Below are 18880 nucleotides of genomic sequence, written 5' to 3'. Positions count from 1 at the left end.
TTCCAGATACTGTGCATAGGGCCTTTAATGCATGATCTCATTTAATTGTCATAAAACAATCTTTTGAGATACCCATTTTACAGAAGCACTAGATAAGACTTTGAGAAGTAACTTATCAAGGAGCACACTGCTAATAAGTGACAAAGGCTCCTGAGTCTGACCCCAGAGTGCATGCTTTTAACACTACTTGATGGAGGGCACCAGGTTTGGGCAGGGGGGAAAGTGGGCTGCAGTGTAATCGTATCCACAACCCCAGTCAATAGGAGGGGACGTTGGGGAGTTGGGTTGGTGGAGCAAAGTAGTCTTAAGTCGGGGTAAGGGGCTGGGCCCTGATACTCCTGCATCAACCAGTCACTGGACTCAGGCTGCCCCTGGAAAGGGGTTGTGCCTGTGGGGACAGGTAACTCTCGGCTAACACTCGGCATCTGCACACCTGCTTCAGTCCTGAAGAAGGGGAACTATGTGGGCTGGGGACACAGGAAGAATGACCTAAATCCAGGGTAGACCAGAGGAAGGCGAGGCTGTCCATAAACAAAAACAGATTCTAAAACTCATGCTGTTCCCTCCCCGGGGTTTGGCCACGTGGCTGCTGCACGGACCGCGGTCGGGCACCGGGTCAAGTCCTCTAGGAACCCCAAGTTGCCATGGGGACGGCTCCTCACGGCTGGCACGTAGCTGCGTCGGTGCCCGTCCCCTCACGACGTCAGGCTCCACCGCGCTGCCCCGCCTCCAGGCGCGCTGCGGGGCCAACCACTGACTGGGCGTCTCGATCTCACTATCCTCACTCCATCCGGAGAGCCAATGGCTGGCGCCGTCAGTGATTCGTAAGTCCGGGTCGCGCGAGCCCGGCAACTGGACAGACCAATCACAGAGCCTAGGAGGCGGGATGAGAGTCCTCTCAAGCCAATAACAGCAGGAGGAGCCAGCACCAGCTGCCTCACCCCCTCAGCCAGGAGAGGTGGGTTCCTAGGTCTCAGCACCTGGCAGAGTTTGGTGACGGGAGTGGCAGTCTCCGTGCGAGTTTCCAGGTGAGGCGACCGGAAGAGAGGCTCGTAGATGAGGAAGGGGGAGTGTTGGGGCTCCGGCCCTGGGCTCCGCGGGATTGAGGGGAGCGAGGCCGGGCATGGATGCGCGCTCAGAGCCGGATGGGGGCACCCTTACCCAATGTGAAGGCGGCGAGGAGCGGGAGGGAAAATGGTCTGAAATTCTTAAGTGGTGGCACTGGGCTGGAGCTTGTATCTTGCCCTTTAAGAGTTTACGGTCATCCGGAGACTGGACATATTAGGTGATAGTTACAGCACAGGATCAAAGTTTTATAAAACAGAAGGATTACAGGGGAGATTAGATCTGTTGTGTATGTGCGATGGGGGTGGTGCGGTTATAATGGCGTCCAAGAGGAGGTTACTGACGGGTGGATAGGAGTTGGATAGGAGGACATCGCCGGTAAGGGGATGCTGTTTTCGTTGGCAGAGAGGGACCATGAGAAGTCAGATGTAAGAGTTTCAAGTGTAGGATGGAGACACCTGGCAGGCCTTTTTGCATATTTGAAGGCCTTGATCTTTTTTGCGTAGGGGAGGCACTTTATTGAACTCGAAGTGTGTAGGTAGATCCCGGTATTGTGCCCTAGAAGTCGGGTTTCAAAGAGCAAGCTCGAGGCATGGCAAATCCAAATGAGTGACCCGGTGGAGGCTGGGCTTACCTAAGGTAAAGGGTTCGACATTGGCTGACGGTACTCAGAGACAGCTAAACTTAAAAGTTTCTCAAAGAATCCACAGAAAATTAAATTTTTTCTGAGGGCTTAGTCAGCCTGCTCTAGAGCAAGTTTCTAATCAATCAGGTTGTTCAAGGAGGAGAAAAGCAAAAGAAAACTTCACTATTTCTCCTCCCCTCTCCTTTTTATTTTCTGTTTCTTGTTTTTGTTCAGTTGACAACAATTTGCCCATTTTCCTCCCTTGTGTATGGAGAGTAAACTCCTGAATGTTAGTTAAACCAGGTATCTCTCTGTTGAGACTTTGAAGACTTTACCTAGTTCGCAGAGGTAGGAGAGACTTAGAATTCTATCAGAGATGAGATGACTAAATAGGTGAAAGTGCAATTCACAAAATTACGTATTAAAGGAGGTAGGGAGTATTTGGGCAGGGTTATGATAGGCAGTTGCTTAACTTTTGGACATGTTGAGTTTTATGTTCCTCTGAACTGTCTAATTGGAGCTGGCCAGTAAGTAGTAGACTTTTGGATAATTAGAACCTGGAGTTCAGGGGACAGGGCTGGAAATAGAGATTTTGGATATTAGCAGATTTTAAAACCAGGAAATAGTTAAGAGCACTAGAAAGGAGTAAAGAAAGCACAATCAGAAACTTTCCAGTCTCCATTGTCAAGTCTTCCTTCCTCAAAAGCTATTTACCACAGACATACTAATTCAGAAAGTGCTGTATTATTTCTCATGTCCTCGTTGAGTATTTGGGTCTGAAGTGTCCTCTACCCTAAACATCCCCTTATTGCTGCCCCCCACCTCACCCAGCTTTACTCTCTTTTAATCTTATCTCCTCCCATCATGTACCAGGGCCAGTTTAAATAGTATCTTTCTCTAGGAGCTCTTTCTGGTCCTCTGTGTTCTCATAGCACTCTTTGTTTCCAACACTTCCCTTTATTGTTCTTATCACATACTTTTATGATAGTCTGGTTAATTCTTTGTATTCCTCACTAGACTTTATGTTTTGTGAAGTTAGGATTGAGAGCAGAAGCTAGCATCGTGGCTGCAGCTGGTAGCACAAATTAAGTCAAAGTGAATACATGTGAATTCCAAGAACCAAGGAAGGAAAGCATTTCAAGGAGAGAAGTATCCAATCTTCCAGATTGGTTCAATAAAGTAAACTCGAAAGAATGTTGGCTGTGGCGGCTAGGAGATCCTTAGTTATCTTAGAAAGAGTAAATTCAGCGTGGTGATGGGAATAGAAAGCTGATGGTAGTTGCTGGAAAGTAAATGGGAAATGTGAAAAGAAGGGCAGCTGCGTAGAATACTCTTTCAGGAGGCTTGGGTAAGCTGTAGGAATTCTCCTCTTTCTGTACTATTTGTTGTGTGCATTATTATTTATGATTAAAGTATAGCATGATAGATGAGAGCATAGGCTTCCCCACTTAGCATTTTTGTAACTTGGGAAAGTTGCATGATCTTTCTAAACCTGAGTTTTCATTTAGAAAATGGGGATAATGAAAGTATCTACCTCATGAAAATGTGGTAAGGATTAAAGTCTTTAATATATAGAGAGCATGTAGCACACTTAGAATAGTTTCTAGCACATAGAAAATGCTCAATAATTGTTAGTTTGGAATTACTCTGTTGTCAGGTCCTACGCTAAGTGCTTCACATGCATTCTTTCTTGGACTCATTGGAAGAACTATTGTTATTTTTTCCTTTTTCGGCATTATTGAGGTGTAATTGACACATAAAATAATAAGACATTTAAAGTGTACATCGTAGTGATTTGACATTGGGAAAAGAGTCCCACTATCTAGTTACTGTTGTTCTTTATGTTTTGCAGATGGTACAGCTGAGGCTGAGAGAGGTTATATAACTTGCTCAAAGTCACGCAGCTAGTAAGTGGTGTTACAACACTGTCATATTTGTGAGTGCCCTCATCTAGGTGTGGGTGAGAGTTGAGCAGTTAGAGGCTTTATATTGACCTCTTCTTTGCGAAAGAAGTTGGTTCAATGGAAGAGAAATGGGACATTGGTGTGGGGGAAAGGTGATAGAGGTTAGAAAAGCTTTCCTCAAGAAAGGAAGACTGGAGTAAAGTTTTCAAAGTTGAGGGGGCAGATAAAAGTTGAGGGGGATGAAGATGGATAGACAAAAGATGAGAAAGGGAAAGTGAGTGATGTTCAAGCTCTTGATGAGGGAAGATAACACAAGCCAGTCAGTCTTAGAGGAATGGTGAGTGAGCTAAGAGAAGTTTTGAGGTTGGGATGGCACAGGTGTAACAGGATTGTCTCCATGGTGTAACTGGTTTGAGAACTAGTCAGACAGAAGAATAAGGAAGGATGCAAAAGTGAAGTCAGAGACCTGAGGAAGTTCCCTAAGCTTCCCAATAATCCTCTATGAGAAATGGGGTAAGAGGTAAACTGGGGCGGGGGGAGCATTTTAAACACTATTAAGAGTGCTTCTGAGGCTTCAGATATTTATTTTTAGAGCAATCCATCCATCATAATTCATAAATCAAGAACAGCAATAAACATTTTTAGGAGAATGATATTCTTCATAAGTTTTCCTATTTTTTGATTTGGTAACCTATTAAATGCTTACTTATTATGTAAGTAAAATGTGCTCAGAAAAAAATTGTAAGAAGGTATAAAATAAGTAAAATTTCCTCCTCTCCTTCATAACAACCCCTCACTGTGTGTGCATATGAGCATGTACCCCTCCCAATACCTCTTGATCCCTTTTCCTAAAGGCCACCACTCTAAATTGTTCCCTTTGTATCCTTCCATTCATTTTCTACATTTGTGTGTATGTGTGTCTCTGTATGTACATATATATGCATGAAAGTGCATAGATAAAATAGATTTTGTTTTTTACAGACATAAGTGGGGTTCTTGCTATACATGTTGTGTTACTTGCTATTTCACTTAACAGTGAATCTTCTTAAAAAATATGCTTTTATTGATTTTAGTGGGGGGGGGGCGGGGTAGAAATATTGATCAGCTGCCTCCTGCATGCACCTGTTCCTGGGATGGAGCCTGCAACCTGGGCATGCGCTCTGAGCGGGAATCGAACTGGCAGCCTTGCGTGCACAGGTGACACAACCAACTGAGCCACACCGGCCAGGGCTTAACATTGAATCATAGACATCTTTTGAACATACAGATCTTCCTCGTTTTTTGTTTTTTTTTTTTAAATATATCTTTATTGATTTCAGAGAGAGGAAAGGAGAGAGAGAGAGAGAAACATCAATGATGAGAGAGTCATTGATCGAGCCCGCAACCCAGGCATGTGCCCTGACCGGGAATCGAACCCTGATTGCCTGGATCCTAGGTCGATGTTCAACCGCTGAGCCACGCCCAGCCAGGCCCTTGTTCTTTCAAGTGGCTGTATAATGCTATGTGGAAGGACTTAGAATTTATTAACTCATTTCTTATTGGCGGACTTATTTTTATTTTGTTTTTCTTTTTCTCTTTGTTTTTGCTATTATAATCAATGCTTCCTTCATTCTTCGTGTACCTGTCTTTGTACTCTTGAGTGAGAAAATTGCTGGGTTAAAGGGTATATTCATTTTGAATTGTGATACATACTGTGATTTCCCCCCCTCAAAGATGTACTAATTCCACTCCCACCCCCCACTCCATCAACAATGTGGAATGATGATTGTTTCCTCAAATTATTACCCTTACCAATACTGAGTACAGAGTACTATGAAATGTAAAAGTTTTTGTTTTAGGATACATTTCCTTATTTGAGTCGAACTGAACTGCTTGTTTGTTGAGTGATCATTTGCATTTACTTTTCTGTGAACCAAGTGTGAATGGCCTTTGTCATTTTTTTTAGGCTTTCTCTGAAGGACACTTTGTAGCCCTTTGTCATAAATCTTAGAGTTTGTCATTTGATCTTTGACTTTATATATAATTTATCTTTTTCTTCCCCAGTCAGAAGTATTTAATTTTTATGTAGTCATATTTGACAGGCCTTTTAATCAGTGTCTACAAATGGGGGTGGTAATGACATCCAGTAAGCTTTTTTTAAAAATTATGTTTAGGACCTGAGAAATTGGTGCCCCTTTAGTAATCGTTATTTTTTAAATGTTCGAAGATGCATTTTTAAAACTATTTTGTTGGAATTTCATTATTTAACTTATTTATGTATTTATTTATGTTTACAGAATTGTAAGGCCGTGTGCAGAGATTTGAAAAATGGCAACAAATGAAAGTGTCAACATCTTTAGTTCAGCGTCCTTGGCTGTGGAGTATGTAGATTCACTTTTACCTGAGAATCCTCTGCAAGAGCCATTTAAGAATGCTTGGAACTATATGTTGGACAATTATACAAAGTTCCAGATTGCAACATGGGGATCACTGATAGTTCACGAGGCCCTTTATTTCTTGTTCTGTTTACCCGGGTTTTTGTTTCAATTTATACCTTACATGAAAAAGTACAAAATTCAAAAGGTGAGTGTAATGGACTTGCAGTAGAATATTATCATTAGTGTTGAATATTTTTAAAGTAAATTAGAAATTTGTTTTGAGAGACACTAGATCAGGGCTGTCGATAGAAATGTAATTAAGCCAAATATGTAATTTTAAGTTTTCAAGTAGAATATATAAAAGGAACTAGGAACATTAATTTTAAAATATATTTTACTTAACACAATAAGTCTAAACTATTATTATTTCAACAGGTAATGAGAATTTAAAAAGTACTTAATGAGATATTTTATGTTCTTATTCTCATCACAAGTCAAAATCCAGTGTGTATCTTACACTATGTTAGCCCATCCCAGTTTGATTAGCCATTTTAAAGTGTTCAGTAGTCACTGGTTGCTAGTTGCTACTGTATTCAACAGCACAGCCTTAGATCACCCTTGATAATGTTTCAAGAATATTTTGTTAAGTTGTGCTTTAAGTAGATGTGATGTTTCTCTAATTTGGGTCTGTAAATTTAATTTTTTAAAACTAGCTGGAAAGGAAAGTTATGGGGATTTGTGGTTTTATTTTTGTACTTCACTCCAGCTCTTGATGTCTCAGTCCCTAAGTGTATGTTGATATTCTGTTAATATTCTAAGACTAGAGCAGGGTGGTTAAAGTTGTGTTTTTCCTCTAAATAAACGGTGGTAGTTTGCACTATTCATGTCATTCCAAGTAAGGAACTGATGATGCTTCTCACATCTAGGTGTTTATTTCAGTGCACTAAATGTTTTTTGAGAGCCTACTATGCATGACAAGGTGTTAAGATCTGCATAAGGGGAAAATAATGATGTCTACCAATGATGTCTACTAGTTCTTTCCCAGGAAAGAGTCTGGACTAGATTATTAGAGGATTTATCAGCATTTGGTGAACTCATGATAGTTTCTAATGCTTATGTTTATTTTTCTAAAAAGTCATACCAGGCCCTGGCCAGGTAGCTCAGTTTGTTAGAGTGCTGTCCCAACATGCCAAGGTGGCGGGTTCGATCACCAGTCAGGGCACATACAAGAAGCAGTCAATGAATGCATAAATAAGTGGGACAACAAATCAATGTTTCTCTCTCTCGAAAAAAAGTCATGCCAAACTAAGCTTAAGGGCACACACAGCTTTGGGAGAAAGTGGATATGTTTATTTATCTATGGAAACTAATTTGTCCTCATTTGAGCCTACCTGGGTTGGCAGTCAGTGCACACATTCTCTCTCACAGTCTCTGAGTTTCATTGCCTCTCCCAGTGAGTCTCACTTTAAGCCAATACTGATACTGATCTTCTCTGGGGATAGTGCAGGGAGTCAGGTGCCTGTGGACTCCAAGCCAAAGGAAAGAAGAGAAAAGGGGAAGGGAATAAAAAAGGATGTGGCCCCAAGGAAAGTATCCTGTTACCCTAAATTGAGGACATAGAAGTTCCAAAATGCTTTTTGTAAAAGGTCCTTCCTTGAAAGGGAGAAATCAGTTTGGAAGTCAAAGTTCTCATGGGTGTTTGGGGTGATTCAGGCTGCCCTGTGCCCCTCGTTGCTTTGTTTATATGGCTGATTCATCGTTTGGCTGGCCAGGCCAGAGTATCTTGTCCTCTGGCCAGTTGTTAACCCTTCCAAACAGAAGAAAGCCTTTTGTTTTATGAATGGCTTGAAAATAAAGTATGGTCAAAGAAAGGACAAGCAATCATCTAGTTGGTTACTGGTAGTTATTTATAAACAGATTAAAAGGCTGGGTAGTGTGGCTTCAAGTCTGTCCTCAGCATGCCTTCCTTTGAGTTTCACAGCCATTAAAGGTTTGACTTAGAACTTTTGTGATACTAAAATAAATTGTGATGGTAAATCAGTACGTTTTCATAATATACCAGGATTTAAAAACAAGTAAAATATGAAAATCACTGCAAGTTAATTACAGGTTTATGAATTTTGAAGGCAGATACCCTGAAACATTGAGGGCACGGGAAGAAGTTGCTGTTGTTGATGAGACAGCACTAAAGACTGTCTGCTTGCAAGAATGGACAGTGTGACAGTTACCGCACATGCATGCTAACGAGGGGCAAATTTTACAGGAATAAACAAGGAATAAAGTAGACCTTGTAGGATCTATTTCTTTTTACAAAATCACATATTTTAATAATTCTCTAGGAATTTTCCTCAAGGATATATGTACTAAAAACATTCTTTCTGAAGTCTATGGCCTAATGTTGGCATTCCCCCCTATTAGGATGATGCAGTTATGTAACAAGTAAAATATGGTAAACTCTACTGTGAGGTTTTGATTGTCTTTTAAACAAATTTGTTTATACTTTAAACACTATAGTGTGTGATTTTATTAGTTATAGTTGATTAACTTTTGTGTTAATTTCTGTAGTACATAGGTATCAGATTCTCGCCAGGATATTAAGTCTGATAAACATAGTTTCAATGGGAAACAGTGTCATTGCTGGCCCAAGCCAGAATCTTCCATTTATTTTGTTCCCAGTCACAGACTGGAGGTTTGGAGGAGTAGGGTGGTAGAGCTCAGAATAGAAATAGACAACTATAAATGATCTTATCTAATATCCTCATTGTATTGTTGATAAAATTGACATATCACAGAGCTAATTAACTGGTTAGTGGTGGCCATGAGATTAGAGACCACCCAGCTCTCTGGATTGATTCTTAGTTTAATGCTTTTTTTTTTTTGGTCAGGGAAGATAACAAAAAGAATTACAAGAATAGAACTGGAGACCTAGATTTTAGTTAGTCCCAGTTCTGTTAATAATTGCCTGTGTGATCCTGGGCAAGGGAGTGGACCTCTTTAGGCTTCTACTGAACCGTAGTTACCATACTTGAGATATTGTGGTTCAGTTGAAAAAAATTTCATCAGCAGATTTCTGAATTTTTAAGTAAGGACATTTAAAATAAAGCAATATCTTCTTATCACCATATTTTTATAAAACCAAAAACAATTTTTTCTTTGTAAGTGTAGCCCTTTAACTTGAATAAGTTTAAATATGAGTTTTTAAAAATATGGCTTGGTAGGCAAGTTAGGGATCCTGATGAGATTTAAATGAGCATTTTACTACATTGATCTCACTTCGCTCATTTTGACTTTAATCTTTGAACTTCATCTGTGGGCAGTCGCTCTCCATTCTTTGGGAACCACTGGACAATCTGAAGTTTTTCCAGCTCAGAGAATTTATAATGCTGTTATTGTATATGAGCAAAAATGCCAAATGTTTGGAAGCATCGATTTACCTGAGTAATAAAGGCTTTCAGTGCTGCTGATACAGCTGCTTCAGTAGTTGGAGACCCAACTGTAATCTTCACAAAACATTTCTTCTCTGACATTCATGATAAAAGAAGTGAATGATCTGTGGACAGCAAAGACTAGAGAGTATTCATTCTGTGGTGCTTCTTTAGTTTGAGATCTTATTGTTGTTATGCCTGGGTTTGTCTATTAACAATTTCTTCACCTAAGTTGGTGATGGTAGTTGGAAGAATTTAGAGGGGAGGATGCTGTGATTCCTGGGCTTTAGTTGCTGTAACATAGTAACTGTAATACAGAATTCACAAAGCAGAATTAATTAACAAAATTAAAGTCTCATTAGAAAAAAAATTGGGAATTTACTTCTAGATGTTAGGCTAACCTTGTGATAACAGAGACTAATACTAAATATTTATGCTTTTTCTCCATAGGATAAACCAGAAACATGGGAAAACCAATGGAAATGCTTTAAAGTACTTCTCTTTAATCACTTTTGTATCCAGCTTCCTTTGATTTGTGGAACTTATTATTTTACAGAGTATTTTGATATTCCTTATGGTTGGGAAAGAATGCCAAGATGGTATGTATATATAAACAAATCTTTAATAAATAAAGATTTGATTTTTGTACTCAGTTGTGTTTTGCTATCCAATTAAAATATCCTTAATGTTTATCTTTTTTGTTCATTTGGTTAATGTTTGTTCTAAACTTTTGGAAGTAACTAAAATGTAGAAAAGTAAACCATAGTAGAAACTTAAAATGTTCCCATTTTTAGATCTTTCTCTAATTTAGTGTAATACTTTATTGGAAGGCACTTATACAAAGAAAAAAATATTACACTTTAAGTCTAAAATGAATGAAAACATTGAGAATAGTTTGTAAGGTTTATAAAAATTGTGTCTATATAGACACAAATATATATTATCTGAGCACAGATATTTGTGTTCCAATAATATTTGTATACAACTATATGTTCCTGACATAATTGAATACAAATATACCAATTTACAGATATGTACTTTTTCTATATAATGTGTATTCAACATATAAAAGAGTTTCTGTATATGTGTTTATTTATATACAAAATATTTTTTGTCCATTGCACTTAGGTTTTTCTCTTTGGTTAAAAAAAAACCAACTATGATTTTACTATTATTAATCTTTGTTCAAGTTCTTCATCAATATTACTCTTTTCCAAGAGGCTTTGAATTTTGTTTCTTAACTGATTTTATACCTGTGATTTTCTTTTTAATGAGTTAGAATTGATATAGTGGCCAATATGTTCACCTCTTCTTTAGTATGGTATAATATAGCCACCTTGTTTCTAGCAGTTTTGAGAATTTATTGATCAATATACCCAATTAGGTTAAGCTGGTAAGTGGGTATTTGTTTTTATGTAATATCTCAAGTAGTGATCCCAAGTAAAAGTCTAGATTGCACTTCATACTCATGACAGTATTTTCATCTTAAAGGTGTATGCTTTTGGCAAGATGCTTTGGTTGTGCGGTGATTGAGGATACCTGGCACTATTTCCTACATAGGCTCTTACACCACAAAAGAATATATAAATATATTCATAAAGTTCATCATGAGTTTCAGGTATGTTAGAATTACATTTAATACTTTTTTTTCTGTTACAGGCAAAATGTCATCTTTAATCTGAGCACTTAAAAAAATTATTGGTGATGTTTATTTCTTTTTCCTTTGGCATGATTATTAAGAACGTTTCTCACATATCTACACACACATAGCCAGTTCTACAAATTTTCTTTAGTATCTTAATTTCATGATAAATTGAGACTTGAAAGAACAGTGTTAACGTGAAATATTTCAGACTCTCATTTTTGTGGCTAGAGCACTTTTCTGACATAGTTGATTACCTGTTAGTTTGATAGAAGCTGTAGTGGTCTTAAGGTTATTTAAATGGGACCCTCAAAACAACAAACTTTTAATCTTTAACCTTCTAAAACAATTTCCAACTCAGTTTTAACATATTTCCACCACATTGCTGACTCCCACAAAAACAGTGATTAAAATTTTTTTTCAGTTACAGTTTACATTCAGTATTATTGTGAATTAGTGTCAGGTGTATAGCATAGTGGTTAGACAATCATATACTTCACAAAGTGCTTCCCCCAATATTTCCAGTACCCACCTGGCACCATACATAGTTATTACAACATTATTGACTATATATTCCCTATGCTGTATTTTACACCCCCATGACTATTTTGTAACCACCAGTCTGTATTTATCAATCCTTTCAGCTTTCTCACCCAGTTCACCAACCCCCATCCGCTCTGGCAACCAGCAGTCTGTTCTCTGTATTTATGAGTCTTAAAAATTGACTTTTTATCAGAACTGTTTTTGATGTAGATTTGTCGAACTGGTTATGTTATTGCTTTGCTAAATCAACCATCCCTTTCTTGGCAGAACAAACTCAGATGCATAAACCAAAATTAGTTCAAGTCAGTTGCCTAATGCCTTGATCTGAAACCATCAAAGACATTAAGATATTTTTAAGGACATCCCTACTAGACCTTTTGATGTTTGGTAGGAACTAAAATATTTTTTTTGTTGAGAATTACTGTTATTGTTTACATATGTTTGGCAAGATATATTATCATGTATAGAAACTATAATTTTATAAAACTGTATTCATAAATAAATTAGAATATATGTATTAGGGTTCTCCAGAGAAAAAGAAAGAATAGGAGATACATATGCACGCACATATTTATTTTAAGGAATTGGGTCATATGATTGTGGGGGCTGGCAAGTCCGAAATCTGTAGGGAGACCGCAGACTGGAAATTGAGGTAGAGTTGATAGTAATAGTCTTGCATCTGAATTCCACAGGGCAGCAGGCTGGAAACTCAGGCAGGGCTTCTATGTTGCAGTCTTGAGACCTACTTCCTTCAGGAAACCTTTGTCTTTGCTTTTAAGACCTTTAACTGATTGGAAGCCCACCTGCATTATGGAGGGTAATCTCCTTTACTCAAAGACTACTGATGTAAATGTTAGCCACATCTAAAAATTACCTTCACAGCAACATCCAGATTGATTGCCCAAGCAACTTGGCACTATAGCCAAGCTGATGCATAAATTAACCATCACAATATAGTAAGGAATTCTTATCTGTTTATTTTAGGCTCCATTTGGAATGGAAGCTGAGTATGCACATCCCCTGGAAACCCTAATTCTCGGCACTGGCTTTTTCATTGGAATCGTGCTTTTATGTGATCATGTGATTCTTCTTTGGGCATGGGTGACCATTCGTTTGCTAGAAACTATTGATGTCCACAGGTGAGCTCTAGTTTCTGTTCCTGCAGGAGGTATCATAAAATGTCTTTATTTTCATAGTCGTAAGATTATCTTTATATCTAAGTAGACTAATAGAAGAAGTTAATCTTATTAATACTGTTACTTTTAAGAAAATGAGAGTATAATCATTGTATAAAAGTTCAAATAACAGATTTTCTATATCCCTATCTATGGCTGTTGTCATTTCTTACAGGGAGAATAACTTACTTTGGTTAAAGGAAATAAAACTTTGATAGGTGCCTCAAAAGTGCCCTCTAAAAGGGTCCTTGTTTACGTTCCCAGCAGAAATATGTAAGAATGCTTTTCCTCCCTCAACCGTCTTCCAACCTGGGTAGCACAGTCTTTCACCTTCGCCAGAAGCCGGCAAAGAGCTCTCGGCGCAGTACCGTGTGCGTCTCTCCAGGGACCCGTGACGCTTATTGACCAATAGTATTTTTTCTTCTTTGAATTACCTTTTTATGCTCTTTTCCTGTTTTCCTGTTAGATTATGTCTTATAACCTAGTGGTTTGCGTAAGCTTTGTTTGTTATACATGCCCTAAATATTTTCTCTCTGTTGTTTGAATTTTAGTTCCTGATGGTTCTTTTTTAGTACTGAAGTTTTTAATTTTCCTGTAGTGAAATCAGTCATTTTTATGGCTCTTGGGTTTCATGCCTTGCTTAGGTCTGCCTGAAACACTCTTCAAATGAAACTATTTGTGCGGTTTTCATAAAGATTTGGTTAAATACCATAATTCAGGACGAGCAATTCCTTTATCCCTTCTGTAATGAATCTAAGCCTAGCTCTTATTTGAAAAAAACATTGAATCATTTAGCCTTCACTGAATAAGAATATTTCTAGTCTCACTGCCTAGTGCTGATGAAATCATACTTGCAATATTTACAGATTTCACCTGCTTTTCTGTTGATTGGAAGATATTTTGTGGTAAATTATTTATATTTCGTGCCTTTTAAGATACCTAACATCCTAATTTTTCATTATTTTTAAATTATATATTCATTGCATTTTGACCTGGGATTTACTACTATACTCGTGAAAGCAGAATATTAAATTCTAAGAATTATTTTCCAAACACCAAAATAGCAAAGCAGTGCTTCTAATTATAGGCAGAGAATATTCTTCTGTAGATAAATTGTGAGTGATGTCTCTCTCGTTCTTTCTTTCCTTTCATTATTCTTTTCTCTCTCCTTCCCTCTCAGCCTTCTAAAGAGAGGGAGAGATTGGGGTGGTTCAGACTCTATAATTCTGGTGTCAGATTTTAGATAATGTATTAGAAAAAAGAATACTCTAAATGGTATTCTTTTAAAAATGTGTTCCTCCAACTACCGAAAGCACGCTCATATTTTCATTAATTCTGGTACATTTAATTCCAGCTTGTTATTGACTAAAGTAAAAAAAGTTATAACACAGTGATTCTCAGGTCTGTCTTTCATAATGCTTGATACTGATTTCATATAACTTTTCCTCAAAGATATGTGGTATTACAGGCTATGGTGAGAAATCTCCTCTTCTTAAACAGAAAAGGAATTCCCGAAAAATCTATTCATTACTATAATCCCTTTCTTTCATCCCCTGATAATATAATATATAATTTCCATAGTTTGTTTTTTTTTTAGTTTTTAAAATTTTCTTAAAGTGTTTTCTAGAATATGCACCATTTTTTGTTGTTTTTGTCTTTTGTAAACAAATCAGAAATAAAGTGACTTGGGTAAAGTGGAATGTTGTTTGAATTAGTTAACAGACATATGCCTATCAATGAAAATGTCAATTATTCCTTCATAATCTTTGTTATTTTTATTTCAGTGGCTATGATATTCCTCTCAACCCTTTAAATCTCATCCCTTTCTATGCTGGCTCTCGGCACCATGATTTTCACCACATGAACTTCGTTGGAAACTATGCTTCAACATTCACATGGTGGGACAGAATGTTTGGAACAGACTCTCAATTTATTGCCTATACTAAAAAGATGAAGAAGACTGTGAAAAAGACTGAATAAATATTGATGTCAACCTTCCTGAAGATACACATTTTCCTGAATTAAAACCAGTAGCTAACATTGCTTCTGGGGAGCAGAAATAAACATATCTTGGCTGCTGAGTGATTTAAAAATATTAACAACCTTTATCTTCCTAGTGAGAACTTTTTCCACTTTCTATTCAAGTTCTACATGTGGAGGAATAAGTAAGGAAGTTTTAAAAGCCATGTTGCTAACCTTACAAAAGGGTTTTAAGTGATAGAAGAAGTATTAATCTGTGTCTTTCCCCCAGTAACACCATAGGCCTGAAATGGAAATTGCTCTTTAAATCTCTTAAATATATAGTGACCACTTCAAAAACTATTAATAGTGGGTGTTGGCCTCATATTGAACTATAGACATTTTTTAGAGTTTGCCTAAAGATCAAAATATTATAGGTTGAATGACATCAATTGATAACAGTTGGAATGAGGCTGCAAAATCAGGACTAGCCAGTGCCAAGAATTTCCACTTTTCTGGAGCTGACCAGTTTGGGGTGATTTTCTTTCTTTGAAAAGTCCTTTTGGATTCCAATGTGCTACTGGCATCTATAAATTAGGGTATTTCTGAATTGATGTAAGTGGAATATTTTAGTCTAAAAGTTTTCACGTTCCTTGAATTTTTAAAAAAATGAAGCTTTATTTCTGCTGTTTACCCTTTAATGTTTGAAAATCAGGTTTTTATTACACTTAGCGCTATATCCTGAAACTTTGTGAAATGACTTGTATTTGCACTTTGAGCTATTAAAATAAATGTGTTTGGGGTTTTTTTTGTGTCTGATTACCTGGTTTCTAGTTTTGAACATCAGCTGTCACCTCTTATTTTATTCTTATAAGGAAAAGCACAGAAATCGTTAAATTATTAAGTTTTGTAATAAAAGGAATGATTTTATTTTTTGTAAGTTCTTCATTTGCTAAACTTTTCTTTACAGTTTCAACATGTTTTATCGGGCTGTCCATTGTGGGAAATCCCATTGACCTGTTTCAGTGGAGGGTACTGAAGCAGTTCTTTACTTAGAAAATATATGGAAGAATAGAGCTAAACTTCTTAGGGTGCATTTAATCTCAAATATCTAGATTCTAACTCATATCAAGATTTGATAATCTAAGTTACTGAATTGCTATTATTTTAAAATTTGGAGCCACTTTCTGGTAAGTTCCTTTTCCTTCTTTTTGAAGGGGAAGCAAAATAGTTGTTAAGTAGGAACTTAACTGTCCTAATGGGAGGAGATATTTATCACATGCCTGTTGGCTTTAAATGAACTTTGAAGTTTCCAAGTTCAAATGAATTGCATTGCCGAGGCGATCGTGAAACCATTTTAGATCATCAGGCAGCAGGTCAGTCACTTCAGACTCTCTTTTTCTGTAGGTTGGATTCAGGTTCAGTTTCTCCAGAGAAGTACCTTCTTATCTCTGTTCGGGGAAGAATATGCCCAGATGCCATCGTTCTGGGAATCAAGTATGGAAAGGCAGCTGAAGAGTCCCCGGCTCAGCAGGTGCCCTTTCACAGAACCCGTCTTCTCAGACTTATGCCCACCTCACCCAGGGCTTTCCCAGTCCCTGGAGAGTCCTGAGCCTCTTCTGTTCAATTTCTGTTAAATTCCTCTAAAGAATAAATCTGCTGCCATGGGAGGGGTGACCATGCAGACGAGGAAAAGGGACCTGTGACCTAAAAACTACACAGTTTGAATGAGATTGTAGTGCTGGTTTTCGGTATTTTGCAATACTGTGTCATATTTTTAATTGAAGTGCATTTTACAAACAGAAAACCACACAGATTGGTTAATGATCACAACCATGTAATTATTACCTGTATTAAGAACTTGAGTACCAACTTTATCACTTTTGACCAGGAATAAAGTTATATTTTCAGCTGTTTTAACAACTGAATTCAGATTATCTTGACTAATTAGTTTCTCACAGGCTTTGCCTGTGACCTTGATGCCATTGAAGGTAAGCTTAGTCAAATTTATGATTAAGGCAAAGGGAAAGAAGATTTGTTCTACATAATTAAAATTTTTTGTCTTCATTTAAAGTTCAGCTGCACAAATTGAGGATCACAGTTATAGACCTGAATTAATAGCAATATATGTCTGAAAAACTGAAGAATTTTAGTAGACTACTAGTACCCAAAAGTTTAGACAATCTTAAACTGAATTATTGGCAAGCCTAAGTTGCAGAGAAGTTAGTGGTCTCATTATACTCTGCTTTGGTTGCTGCACATGGGAAAACATATTATGTTTACTATTTTGACTAATATTTAAAAGAGTAGTAACCAGCAATGGTTTGAAGTCAAGCAATGACGCAAAAAATAGCTTAAATATCGAGGCTTAGTGTAGAGCAGCTCTATTAAATGATGGTAGCTGGCTACATGTAGGACTTGACTATCTTGGGAAAACACATTCCAATCCTTAAGCAGTATGGGCATATCTTTTTAAAAATTTTAAATAGCAGACCAGGATGCTAGAATCTTGATTCTAAAAAATCTCACCACATTCTCTCCGTAAAACTTTAAGAGACTTTAAGACTGTAATACAGAGAGAAGATATTTTTCTACCTGCTGTTAGCTTGAATACTTACCAAGGAAGAAGTGGAGATTTTGAAGAGTTGTTGAAATTTCAGAATGCTTCTGTGTCCTTCAAAATGACCTTAAAAATTGTTTAATTTAGTCATCTACCTAGACTTGAACCTCCATTCTGTAATAGACATGAAAAGGGCCTTCGAGCTGAGCACTGGAGAGCAAATTCACCATGCAGCAGTGGCTAATTGCCAACTCATGACATTTGTTTTGCTTGAAGTTGTGAGGCCCAAAGAAACATCACAGAAACTACATAGCTTTGATTTGGAGCCAGACTGCTGTTTACTATGTGGCCTGTCTGTTGCTTAACTGAGTCTCTGTTTCCTTGTCTATAAAATGGGAATATTAATGCTTACCTTGCAAGGTTTCAAGGATTAAACAGCTATAAAAAACATAAACAAACAAAAAAACAGGCAAAGAAACAGCAGCAACAAAAAGCTGCAAGTTAAAGAAGATAACCGATGTTTTATTTTTTTGAATTAATTGACCGATATTTTATTTATTATTATTTACTTATTTATTAAATATATCTTTATTGATTTCAGAGAGAGGAAAGGAGAGGGGGAGAGAGAGAGAGAAAAACATCAACAATGAGAGAGTCATTGATCGCCTGCCTCCTGCACGTCCCTGACGGGATCAAGCCCGCAACCCAGGCATGTGCCCTGACCGGGAATCGAACCGCTATCTCCTGGATCCTAGGTTGATGCTCAACCACTGAGCCTGCCTGGCCAGGCTTGTTCTTATCTTTTAGATCTGAAATGTTAGGTATATTCTATCATAATACCCCATTTTCTTATCTCCAGTGATTAGCCTGAGAGTAGGCACCTGACCCCAGTCTGCCAGGCTAATCCCAAAATCTTTCTTTGGGGTTTTATGTGTGAACATTGAGAGAGAGTGCTGAAAGAGTCCACAGAAAACCCTGTAAACAGCCCCCTCACTGAATAGAGTGAGGCCAACACAGAGGCTGAGGCAAGAGAGTGCCCCACAGATGGTGGCTGACAGGTGGAGATTCCTAATGCTGGGGGAGTCCTGGGAAGAACTGGGGAAGAGGCCAGCTCTCTTTATGTGAGTTAATGTGTCCTCCCTCCCTTTCCTTCCTTTTATACCATTTTGAACTTAGTTTGAGTTGCAACAGAGCAAGTTCTGAGTAAGTCGCTTACTAGGACTTCAAAGTCGGTAGCGCTGTATTCCAGGCTTCCTTTGGTTACAAGTCGTATTTCCATGTGAACTGACAGAAGCAGGCAGTGGCGATGGGTTCTTCCTCAAGCTCGGAACAATTCTTCTCTCAGATCTGCCCTCATTCACCCATGAGCTGTCTCCCGCAGTTATGGAAGTGGCTGCAGCTGAATGAATGCAGCTTTTGAGCAGGTTACTTTTTAATTGTTGAGGCTCGACTTATCAGATGTCAACTGAGGAGCATAGCTTGATCTCTTTAAGAATTTATATATTCATTCAGTCAATCAATATTTGCTTAGTTTCAATTATGTGTGAACTCTGCTAGGCCCTAGGCTATACTAGGAGGTGTGAGAGACATAATTACTGCCCTCAAAATTTCTAGTACAGTATTGG

The 18880-nt window shown here is 37.8% G+C and overlaps 1 protein-coding gene across 3 annotated transcripts; it reads left to right on the top strand.

The window, feature by feature from the left end:
• The first annotated feature begins 883 nt into the window (after positions 1–883).
• MSMO1 (methylsterol monooxygenase 1) lies at positions 884–15625 on the top strand. Of its 3 annotated transcripts, XM_081135383.1 has the most exons (7): positions 953–1028; positions 3543–3597; positions 5871–6156; positions 9827–9975; positions 10868–10994; positions 12546–12700; positions 14521–15625. In XM_081135383.1, the coding sequence occupies exons 3-7, from the start codon at positions 5902–5904 to the stop codon at positions 14714–14716; spliced, it is 882 nt and encodes a 293-aa protein (XP_080991509.1). In that variant the 5' UTR covers positions 953–1028; positions 3543–3597; positions 5871–5901; the 3' UTR covers positions 14717–15625. The 3 variants fall into 3 exon arrangements, with proteins under 3 accessions (XP_080991508.1, XP_080991509.1, XP_080991510.1); XM_081135382.1 differs by lacking the exon at positions 3543–3597 and having other exon boundaries at positions 884–1028; XM_081135384.1 differs by lacking the exons at positions 953–1028; positions 3543–3597 and adding an exon at positions 1606–1704.
• The last annotated feature ends 3255 nt before the right edge of the window (positions 15626–18880 follow it).

The sequence above is a fragment of the Miniopterus schreibersii genome (genome assembly GCF_964146895.1).
Source record: "Miniopterus schreibersii genome assembly, chromosome: 4".
Lineage (NCBI taxonomy): Eukaryota > Metazoa > Chordata > Mammalia > Chiroptera > Miniopteridae > Miniopterus > Miniopterus schreibersii.
Note: the sequence above shows the minus strand (reverse complement) of the source record. Positions and strands in the feature narration are given on the sequence as shown.

Coding starts and splice junctions, on each gene's coding strand:
- MSMO1 (XM_081135382.1), top strand. CDS start 5,902: ATGGCAACAAATGAAAGTGTCAACATCTTTAGTTCAGCGTCCTTGGCT. Junction 9,976..10,867: donor TGGGAAAGAATGCCAAGATG/GTATGTATATAT, acceptor TTCATCTTAAAG/GTGTATGCTTTTGGCAAGAT. Junction 10,995..12,545: donor AAGTTCATCATGAGTTTCAG/GTATGTTAGAAT, acceptor TGTTTATTTTAG/GCTCCATTTGGAATGGAAGC.